At 40.3% G+C, this 11,978-nt stretch overlaps 1 protein-coding gene across 4 annotated transcripts in view; it reads left to right on the forward strand.

Annotated features, from left to right (window-relative positions):
• Positions 1-11,978, forward strand: part of WBP1L (WW domain binding protein 1 like) — a 59,173-nt gene that overhangs the window by 1,741 nt on the left and 45,454 nt on the right. The window contains exon 1 of one of the 4 annotated variants that reach the window (XM_023759785.1): positions 8,186-8,227. The exons of the other annotated variants lie outside the window; for them this stretch is intronic. Within the exon in view, the coding sequence (XP_023615553.1) occupies positions 8,201-8,227 (27 nt within the window). The 5' untranslated portion in view covers positions 8,186-8,200. Of the gene's footprint in view, positions 1-8,185; positions 8,228-11,978 lie in introns of those variants that run through there. 4 annotated transcript variants of the gene reach the window in all.

Genomic DNA, 11,978 nt, shown 5'->3' on the forward strand with positions numbered 1-11,978 from the left:
TTGCTTATTCATTTTTCGGTTGAAGTGTCCTGTTTTTTCTTCAGAGTATTTTTATGTATATTAGAAATAACATGTGAACGTAATAGAGCTCATGTTCTGGGCCAGTATATTCCCTTTCCTAGGTCGGAACTCTTTCATGTTAGGCTTTGTTGGGGTTCTTTATTTTCCCAGTTAAAATCAAACTAGCAGGAGAAATAAATTTTCTTTGTCCATTAGAAAAGTTACCACCATTTGGACTGGTAAAATTAAGTATAAATGCTGACAGAACAAAACATAGAACAAACTGTTGTTTTTTCCTTTGCACCTGTCTATTTCTGTCTCTCCAAAGGCTGTTTCCCAGTTAGTAATAAATAAATAACATTGCTAAAGGGTTGATTTAGGAATATTGAGCCTTCGGAGATGGGTGCCCAGGGTCTGTGGACTGCCTCACCCTATTGGAGAGGAGGGGTAGACCTCATAGTCAGTGGTGGGAAACATCCATTTCTTAGCAGGAGGAAGAATGGCAAGTGGAGGTTCCTTACCATGTCATGCAAGCCTGGGAGAAAATGTGGGAGAGGATCTTCAGTGTCATGTCCTAAGTGCAGTTTGTTGAGCACAGGCCATTTTCTTATCATTTCTCTGGCACCTCCAAAGCTTACTTTGGGGACAGGGTGGCTTTTGTACTTTGTTCCATTTGGATGGATGCACTGACCAGCAGCTATTATGTGGTTACAGTTCCTGCAGAGAAGGGAAGGTTTCTGTAATGAGTGGTCTCCCTCTTCCTGACCCCTTCCCCCATACACCTCCACCCCTACTTAATGCCTTGTCTCTTTGTCGGAGATACTGTACTAGTATATCTGTAGTGAGATTTGTGTTTTGAATTTTAGCTTTTGGAACGGAAGCTGTTATATAATTATTAACTCTGAATCTACCACAATTTAGCCAATTTGGTCTTTGTTGATTTTTGGCTTGTAGAAATCAGTAAAGTAAAAGATTCAGAGACCATTTTGGCCCAGGACCTACTTCAGGTACGCACTGTCCTTATTTCAACAAGTGACTTCCAGCTAACTCTGAATTGAGGAGGACTCTCCACATTTACTCCTTGTTGAAATGGTGTGAGTACCTTATTGCATTTTCCCCCCTTAAAATGGCTCTATTAAGTACAACTTTTTTTTAATATGCATTTAATATAAGAAAAACATGATATTTAGGTGGCTTGCTTTCCCTCTTAATAGCTCTGCCCTGGAACAGCCATTTCTTGGCTATCCTGGCCCAGGAAAGTTCATCAGCTTAGTTCACTTCTGTGGTTAGGAACTTAGACTTAACTCTCCTATACGTTACTGCAACTCAGTTATGAGTCCTTGAATCCATAGGAAAAAAAACCCAGTAAGGTCTCCAAATAGTAAGGCCTTGGCCTTTTGTCTCTTCCAGTTAAATTATGATTGAGATACATAGATTTCTTTTTTCTCTTTTTGATTAGGCTTAACCAGAAAAATCTGGCTATATCATCTAAAATAAAGATTTAGTAAAAAAGTATTTTTCCATGAAGTGACTCGACCAATGGCCTTCTGGGCACAAATCTCTAGAGATGCATTACTTTTCTTCTGCCACACTTACAACTTTGAATTGGATGGGGGCCCTCGTCCCTGCAGTCCCCCCCCCCCCCCCCCCGCTCTCAATAGTATACCCATTGGCCCCTAATTCCCTCCTTTACTCACCTACATTGCCCCAGTTTTCAGTCCAGAAGCCCTTCTTTCTTTAAAAATGGCATTTCAGTGCAATCACCAACACTCCTTCTTGTAGAATAATGGGATAGGAGACTTCCGGATTCGAATCCTTTTTCCTTCATTTTCTTAGTCTGTTTTACACACCAAAGTGAACAGTTGTCGAAAATCAATACCTTGAGTTTCTGCAAATCCTTTCAGTAGAATTCAGCAACATACACTGAAATGTCTACTCTGTAGCAGGCTATTCTAGCTAGGCTTTGGGAACCCTCAAATAAGTAACGGACTCCCTGTCCTCAAGGAGCTGGTCATCTTGTGGGAAAGACAGCACACACAATGATTTGTAATCCAGAGGGATCAATGTTGTAATGGAAGTGCAAACAAAGGCCAGTGGGAGCAACTGATTCTGCTAGGGCCAGGGGAAGGTGGGGGTTAGGGAAGAGGCACTTGGACGTGCTCTGAAGGATAAAGGATAAGTAGAATATCTGTAGAGCAGGAAGGGGAGAAGCCCATTCCAGAGAGAAAATGGAGCATGCGTTTGGAGGAGGCACATAGTCTGTGACAGAATCTTCCTATGTGGGTGTGAGAAGAGGAGTGTGCAGGTGGTGAGACTTGAAAGGTGGACTGTGGTTAGATGGTAAAGGAGGCCTTTTATCCGTTCATTGATGCAGTGCTGATCCAGTAGAATGTTCTGTGATGTTGGAGGGAATTATCTATTTGCACTGTTCATCAATACGTGTGGCTCTTGCGTATTTGAAATGTGGCTAGGATAACTGAGGACTGAATTTTTAATGACATTTAGTTTTTTATATCAACTTTCTTGAGATATAATTAACATGTCAAAAGATTCACCCTTTTAAAGTGTACATAAAATGCCTTTTTAGTAAGTTACAGAGTTGTGTGACCATTACCACTATCTAATTTTAGGACATTTTCAATCATCCCATAAAGAAGCCTCATAGCCATTAGCAGTCTCTCCCCTTTTCACACCCTCCTCCCCCAGCCCCTGACAACCACTAATCTACTTCTGTCTCTATGGCTTTGCCTATTCTGGACAGTCCATATAAACACAATCATGCACTTATGTGGTCCTTTGTGACTGGCTTTCACTTCGCATAATGTTTTTAAGATTCATCAATGTTGACAGATCAGTTTATCATCACATATATCAGTATATTATTCCTTCTTGTGGACGATTAATATTCAGTTGTATGAATGTACAATATTTTATTTATCCATTCCTACATTGACGGTCATTTAGGCTGTTTTCACTTCTGGGTTATTATGAATAATGCTTCTGTGAACATGCGTGTACAAGTTTTTGTGTAGACATACGTTTTCATTTCTCCTGGGTATGTACCTAACAGTGGAATTGCTGGGTCATATGGTAACTCTATATGTAATCTTTTGAGAAATTGCCAAACTGTTTTCCAAAGTGGTATGATGTTTATTATAATTAATTTAAATGAAATAGCTACATGTGGCTACTGACTACATATTAGACGATGTAAATCTAACAGCTTTCCAATGGGGGTATGGGGTGTAGTCTAATACAGTGGTGAGGTCATGAGCTCTGGGGACAGCCCACCTGAGTTCCAAACCTGACTGTTCTACTTAACTACCCTTGAGCAAATTACCTAACCTCTTTGTGCCTTAGTGTCCCCATCTATAAAACGGGAGTAAAACCTAATGGGTTTGTCCTGAGGTGAAAAGACAATATATGGAAGGCTCTTGGAATATGTTTAATGGTTATTAAATATAATAATTACTACTACTGTTAATATTGGTGGTCCTCAGAGTACATTGTGGTTGGTACGTAATTATCAACTCCCAAACTAAGTTTGGAAACAGATTTGAAAGTGACTTCCTTGATTCTATTCCATCACTGAGTTAAGTTTGTCCCTGTTATCTTTTAGCTATGTAGGTCACTTTTCATGGTGAGTCTATGTGTTCAGAGCAGTGATTCTCAGTTGGAGACAGTTTTGCTGCTTCCAGAGGACATTAGTCAGTGTCTGGAAACATTTTTGGTTTGTTACAGTTTGGGAGTGCTACTGGCATCTAGTGAGTGAAGGCCAGTGATGCTGCGAAGCATCCTATAATGCTCAGGATGGTCCTTCTCAACAAAGGATTGTCTTTGTTGTGAGTAGTGCCAAGGTTGAGAACCTCTGGTTTCTTACCAGGTCCTACTTAATTATCACAGGGTTTGAGGTCAGCTTTCCTATGAAGAGAGAGCATAGCATTATGAAGTATATGAAATCCTCTGACAAAACAATTTAGGTGGGATAATCTAAAGCTTTAAATCCTGAATCTTGATTACTCTCAGATTTGTTGACATATGTTACCAGTCAGCCCTACTTTGTCAGCCAACACCAAACATTTTGAAAAAAAGCATATTTTTTTAGTCTGTGGTTTAGTAAGCAGGTGAGCCCTCCCTTAGACACCCAGTCTTGAACTTTCTTTTCCCTTGCTTTGGGTTGCCTTTGTGGTTTTATTTGAAGAACATGTTTGTTTTCGCCCCAGTGAAGCTGATGGCCAGTTACTTTCTTTTCTCAGTGTCCTCCATGGCCCTCGTCGGAACTGAGTCATGTTCTTAGAACTTTTTCCTCTCCCCCTTCCAAGTCTTGGCTCTACTCTTATGCTCAGCCTCACGGACGTTTGCTTGTTCTCATACACGCTCAGCCTGCAGAAACTATTAGGTGTTTTCAGGGTCACCAGGAGGGAAGCCGACTCCTGCACGTCAGGAAGGCTGTGTCTAGAGGAGAGCCTTCTCCTTCAAGCCTCAGGATACAGCTCATTGTGGATGTTGGGCACTAGCCAGCAACTCTTATGAATACTGTGGCTACTTTACATGGCTTTGGGTACAAAATTCCAACTGCCTTTGGAATTCCTGGCCATCCATATGCCCTAGAGGGCTTCTTTCCTGTCATAATTTGTTAGGAATAACGCTTGAGGGACCATCAGGACCCAGGTGGGTTTATTTCTTACCCTACAATCCCAGTTGTGGGCACTGCCAGGACCACCGTTCCAACTATAAGTTCAGAGACAGTCAGAGCAGCCACTGAGTGACAGGGAGCAGTGACAGTGGGTTCTGCTGACCTGTCTACTCAGTGGCATACAACTGGCAGGCTGATGTCTGGCTGTGGGCACCTCCCTTTTGGACCATCCTTTGTATTTCCACTAGGTGGAGCAAAGTCTGGCCAAAAAACTGCTTGCAATGTGGAAACCACAAACAAAGAAACCCAAATAAATAGAGAACATTGCAATCTGGGAAATAAGGAGAGGGGAAACATATCTCATCCTATTGAATTCTACGGCTTGTTGATACAATTCTGGGCTTTCCCAGTGTGGGAATTAAAGTAGGTCATTCTCCCAGACTTGTAGATCGCCAGTCCTGCATGGGATGCTCTTACTCACTCAACTACATTCCCATGGCCTTGATTTATTTACTTTTGGTTTTCTTCTTTCCATACTTTCTTCTGTGGGAAAGCAGATGATCTGTGTATATATCTTCTGTTCCTAGTGCCATCCTCTCCCTCAGAGGGCCACAGCTAAGTTTTGATTCATGATCTTAGGTGTTTTAAAGAATTTAATTTAAACTTGTTTTGGAAGAGGTAAAAGTGAGCGGAAGACGATGCAAGAATATTTGTGGCTGGGAAGGGTGGGACCTAGAGTCAAGTTATAAAAACATGTCTGTTTTTATTTTTAAGTATCAAGCAAGACAGATCTTATGTCATAACACTGTTTCATCAAACATTTTGCAGATCAGAGGCATCTGTTCATGGCAAAAGTATTCATGTTTTTCATAATTCTACATGCCTTTTTTGTTCACCCTTTCCTAAATTATGTTCCTCACCTAAACTTGGCAGTTTCACTCCATTTGTATTAAAAATCAACCTAACATAGAAACAACAACAAAAAACTCCACAGCTTCATTTATTGCTCGGCCATCGTGGCTCAGTAGTTGAGCATCGACCTAAGAACCAAGAAGTCACGGTTTGATTCCCAGTTAGGGCACATGCCGGGTTGTGGGCTCCATCCCCAGTGTGGGGCATGCAGGAGGCAGCTGATTAATGATTCTCTGTCATCATTGATGTTTCTTTCTCTCCTCCCTTCCTCTCTGAAATCAATAAAAATATATTTAAAAAAATAAAACAAAAAAAATAGAACTCCATAGCTTCATTTATTGGTCAGAAATTAGTATTTTCCCTTTAGTGGCTTCTTTGGGTGAGAAAGTTAATATTTGGCTTTTTACACTGGGATGTTGGAGCATTATAGCTCTTTAGTACTAGAATAGTGTGAGAGTTGAATAGTGTGAGAAGTTCATCATCCTGTGTATTTTTTTCTTATTTCTTTAAATATATATATGTATATATATTCAATTTCCTGACCGGGAATTGAACCATGTCCTCCCGGTTCATAGGTCGATGCTCAACCACTGAGCCACACCAGCCAGGCTCACATCAGTTTTTAACTACACAAAAATAACACATGTCCATAACAATGTTAAATTATGTAGAAATACAACAGTGCTTAGAGTAAAAGGTGAAAGTCTGTGGTTTGGTGTGTATTTTTGGTGGTTTTTGTGCTTATGCTGCCAATTTATAGATATACAGGGTGGACAAAGGTAGGTTTACAGTTGTGAGTACACGAAACACAGTTTATTTTGTATTATTACTTATTATTATTGTATTATTTGTATTATAACTGTAAACCTACTTTTGCCCCAACCCTTTAATAATAAATTCACATATATGTGCGTGTGTGTGTGTGTGTGTGTGTGTGTGTATGTATATATATCTCCTATAAATAAATGTAAAGTTGGTGGTATGTGTAGGGTTCTTTATTGTCTTTCATTTTTTAAAACAAAAATGGGGTAATTTATAACATGCACTTTTTAAAACCTAAATATATTACATTATACCTTTGATTTTTTTTTCTTTTTTAAACATTTTAAAAATTACATCCAATATTTTTTTGGTGTTTTTTATTTTTAATCCTCACCTGAAGGTATAGGGAGAGAGAGAAAGATGAAGAGAAGAGAAGAGAGGAGAGGAGAAGAGAAGAGAAGAGAAGAGAAGAGAAGAGATGAAGAGAAGAGAAGAGAAGAGAAGAGAAGAGAAGAGAAGAGAAGAGAAGAGAAGAGAAGATAGAAAAGAAGAGAAGAGAAACATCTATATGAGAGAGACACATTGATTGGGATCAAGCCTGGGGAATCGAACCCAGGACCCTTCGGCCCGCTGAACCAAACTGGCCAGCGCACCTCTGATGTTTTTTAAATGCTTGTATGTTATTGCATTAGACCTTTATTTATTTAATCACTCCTTTATAGATAAACATGCGTTGTGTCCAAGTTTTTTTCAGATAAACACTGTTGTACTTAATTTCTTTCTGTAATTTTGCTGGATTCCTAGAAGTGGCATTGGGGATTGTGAAGTTATAGGATATGAAATTTGGGTTCAGTCGTGCCAAATTGCTCTCCACAGTGGTTCTATCAGTTTACATTCCCATTACTAGGGTATGCAAGGGTTCATTTCCCCAAAGTGTGAGCAGCATTTCTTGATCTATGTTCTGTGCTTATTCTTGAAGAGGTTCCTTCTGATTCTTAACATGGGCACTTGGGGAACATTTCACTTTACTTCCTCAATAGTTTGTAGGTCTCTAACTAGCTTAGCTTCCAGTCCCTTCTCTGTCTGCAATCCCACTGTTCCATTTGCTGAGGAGGAAGATTCACCTAAGGACAGGGAGCCTGTAGCTAGAGAAGTGTAGAAATGCCTGCCCAGGTGCTGAAGGAAGTGGTTTGGAGTCCCCTGGAAAATGTCAGGTAGGTGCTCTGGAGCAAAATGTTGCCCAGTTACTATGTAACACACAAGTCTAATTGCATGCCCGCCCAACCAACCACCTATTTGTGATGGTCATCCCAGGAGGGGACCTTTGGAAGTAACATTGCTGAGAATACAGACTCTGGAGCCACACTACCTCCCTATAATCTTGGACTAGTTAGTTAACTCAGTTTTCTCATCTGTATAATGGGGTAATAGCACCTAGCTTATAGGGTTATTGTGAGGATAAATTGAATAATACTTACAAAGCACTTAGAATAGTACCTGCCACCTAGTAATTAGTAAATGCTAATCTCCTTTATTATTGTTATTATGTTTGGGGAACCTTTAAGGCTTCCCTATTTCTTGACTGACTCAAGATCTGTTTCCAGTGGAGGAATTTAAGAATATATTTTGGTTAACTCCTAGTCCAAAAGGCATGTGCGTTACTTTCCATATCATCAGATGAGAGGAGTTTTTCCAGCAATTGTTTTCTAATAATAAGGAACGAAATTGTAGAGCAGGTAAGTTAGAATATATACTATTATTCTGATTTGTACATCATTGTTGTTCTCTTGAGTAGAGAAAAGAGTGGAGGGTTACCACCAGCAAGGAAGTGTGATGTTGTCTCAAGTGTGGGAGTTGTGGTTCATCATTCTGACCACAGGGCTAGACCCCATGCAGAACACTGTGTACTGTACTGAGGTAAGGCGCTCTCTGGGGCTGCTTGACACCTGACCCCAACCTCCATTTGGTACATCCTGTCATCCTATTTTGAGGTAAAGATGGTTTTTGAGGCCTTTTTTTTTTTTTAAAACACCCACCAAACAGCTTTTTGAGATATAATTCAGATACCATAAAAATTAACCTTTTAGATTGTACAATTCAGTGGTTTTAGTAAATGGAATCGTACACCATGTGGTATTTTGTGACTGGCTTATTTCACTTAGCATAATATTTTTGCAAGGTGCATCCATGCTATAGCATGTGTCAGTATTTCATTTCTTTTTATGGCCAATTACTATTCCATTGTATGGGTGTATCACACTTTATTTATCTCTTCATCAGTTGATGGACTGTTGCATCCTGCACTCCCCCTACTGGGAATCGAGCCTGCACCTGGGACATGTGTCCTGATGGGAATCGAACCGGCCACCTCTTAGTGCATGGGACATTGCTCAGCCAACTGAGCCACACCAGCCAGAGCTACGTTTACCTTTTTTTGTTTATTTGTTTAATATATTTTTATTGATTTCAGAGAGGAAGGGAGAGGGAAAGAGAGATAGAAACATCACTGATGAGAGAGAATCATTGATTGGCTGCCTCCTGCACACCCCCTACTAGGGATCAAGCCGCAACCCGGGCATATGCCCTAGACCGAATCGAACCCCGGACCCTTCAGTCCACAGGCCAACGCTCTATCCACTGAGCCTAAGGCGAGCTATGTTTAACTTTTGAGGAACTGCCAGATTATTTTCCATAGCAGCTGTACCACTTTACATCCCCACTGACAATGTATGAAGGTTTCAATTTCTCCACATCCTTTTCACTTGTCTTTTATATCATAACCAACCTAGAGTGTGTAAAGTAGTACCTCACTCTTGTTTTGATTTGCACTTTCTTAATAACTAATGATTGAACAGCTTTTCATATTTTTATTGGCCATTTGTATATACTTGGAAAAAATCTATTTGATTTTTGGTCTGTTTTAAAGTTCCTTATCTGAAGGGAAAGGGGCCAGCCCAGGGGGAGATTTTCCTTTCACCTAGATTTAAGGCTGTGGCCATGTTACTACCTGTTCTCCTGAGTCTAGCCAATTGCTTTACCTTTCTGAGCTTTCATTACTTCTATCAGCATTGTCCGAAGACTGCCTGAGGCAGCCATTATCTGCAATAACAGGCCCATGTGGTTAAAGAAGTCTACTGTCTTGGTCTCTTTTGGAGATTCATGATGACCATACTCTACAGTTAAGCCACTGAAGAATCCTACAGTTAAGCCTAATGAGTCCTTTGTCAGATAAATGATTTGCAAATATTTCCTCCCTTCCATTTTTATGTTGTTGGTTTTTTTCACTTTCTTGATGGTATCCTTTGAAGCATAACTTTTTAATTTTGACGATGTTCAGCTTAGCTATTTTTTCTTTTATCACTTGAGCTTTTCATGCTCCACAACCTGGGCATATGCCCTGACTGTAAATCGAACTGTGACCTCTTGGTTCATAGGTTGACGCTCAACCACTGAGCCACACCAGCTGGGCTCCTTAGTTCTTTTAATAAAAATAAAGAGAATTAACCCATGTACCCATCACCAACTTCAGCAATTTTGTCATGGACAGTCTTGTTTTATTTATTTCCCCTTTCATTTCCATTCATCCCCAGTGAAATTATTTTGAAGCAAATCATAGATTTCACATCATTTCAACCATAAATAGTTCCATTTGAATGTCTAAGAAATAAAAGTGTTCTGTTCCTCAAAATAAACACCATCCCATATCATCCCCTAAAACATGACAATAATTTCTTACTGTTATAAGATAGGATCTTGCATGGAACCATTTAAATTAGATCCTGGGGTAAAAACTATTAAAAAAATTCAACTAATTATGACAGCTCTTCAGTTTTCATAAGTAATTAACCCTCACTAAGTATTCCGCTACTTAAAAAACGTTACTCCCCATCTCTGGCTGGGTGGCTCAGTTGGTTGGAACATCATCCTGTACGTGGAAAGGTTGCGAGTTTGATTTCCGGTCAGAGCACTTACCTAGGTTGTGGGTTTGATCCCTGGTTGGGGCATGTACTGGAGGCAACCAATCAATGTTTCACCTCTCTCCCTCCCTCCCTCCTCCCCCCCTTGGCTGGTATGGCTTAGTTGATTGGAGCTCTTGTCCTGTATAACAAAAGGTTGCGATTCGATTCTTGGTTAGGGCACATGCCCAGGTTGGAGGCTTGATCCCTGGTAGGGGACATGCAGGAGGCAACTAATTGATATTCTCTCACATCAATGTTTCTCTTTCTCTTTTTTTCTCTCTCAAAATCAACAAAAATATTTTAAAAAATCAATGGCATTCTATCCTCAGATGAGGATTAAATACAAACAAAAAACCCCACGTTACTCCCCAACAATACCCTTCAAAAGTGGTTCTCCAGCCACAGCTTTCTCTTTTTTCACTTGAACAGGTCTAGTGGTGGAGTTTTAATCATGGCAAACCCTTTGTTATATCCCTCAAAACTTTCATTGTCATTTTGTTTGGCACACATTCATTTCTAACTTCTGCCCATTAGCTTATGACTTTTGCCCTCAATTTCTAGTTTAGGGAGACTTTTTGGAAAAACCCTCCCCTTATCTGAGATTGCACAAATGTTCAGAGAAATCTGTGAAAATAAGGAGACCCCCATGAGTGCATTTTCTTTTATTAATCTTCACTTGAGGATGTTTTTCCATTGATTTTTAGAGAGAGTGGAAGAGGGGGAGAGATACACAGAGAGAAAAATTGATGTGAGAGAGAGACATTGATTGGTTGCCTCCCATGCCCCGACCCGGCTGGGGATCGAGCCTGCAACCAAGGTATGTGCCCTTGATTGGAATTGAACCCATGACTCTTCAGTCCAGGGGCTGACGCTCTAGCCCAGGGGTGGGCAAACTTTTTGACTCGAGGGCCACAATGGGTTCTTAAACTGGACCGGAGGTTCGGAACAAAAGCATGGATGGAGTGTTTGTGTGAACTAATATAAATTCAAAGTAAACATCATTACATAAAAGGGTACGGTCTTTTTTTTTTTAGTTTTATTCATTTCAAACGGGCCGGATCCGGCCCGCGGGCCGTAGTTTGCCCACGGCTGCTCTAGCCACTGAGCCAAACTGGTCAGGGCAACAGTGAAATTTTAGATCAAATTTAATCCATGAAGGCCAGGGTTCAGGGGGAAAGGAGATGGAATGAGGGACACAGATTCTATCTCTTTTCCATATTTCACTTCCAAGAATAGAGATTATAGCAATAACCTCCCTTCTGTAAGCAATATACCAGGCACTGTGCAGGTACTTGATTTTGTCTGAAATCAGTAACCTCATCAAGTTCTCATAATTACCCTGTGAAGCTGGTTAAACATTATCGTACCCATTACACGGACAGAGAAGAGAACCTCAGAGAAATATAGATTTGCCTCACAGCTTGGCTTGGTACACTAAGTCTGTCTGATCCTAGAACCCCCAAGAGTCTGCCGCACGACCTCTGACTTCTTCCCATGTGGAGAGTTCAAAAATCTATAGAATGAATTTGAAATAATTCAAGGGCATCTCCTATCATTCTTTGAAACTTTTGGTGAGAGAGACGTGTTTCATTGTGAGGAAAAAAAGCCTGAGTAGATATGTATTTATATAAATTTCACTGTCTTTGATACCTCAAAAACACAGAGAAGGCGGGGCAAAATGAATGGAAGAAAGAAACTGAAGTTCTATC

This window comes from Myotis lucifugus, unplaced genomic scaffold (genome assembly GCF_000147115.1).
Source record: "Myotis lucifugus unplaced genomic scaffold, Myoluc2.0 scaffold_162, whole genome shotgun sequence".
NCBI lineage: Eukaryota > Metazoa > Chordata > Mammalia > Chiroptera > Vespertilionidae > Myotis > Myotis lucifugus.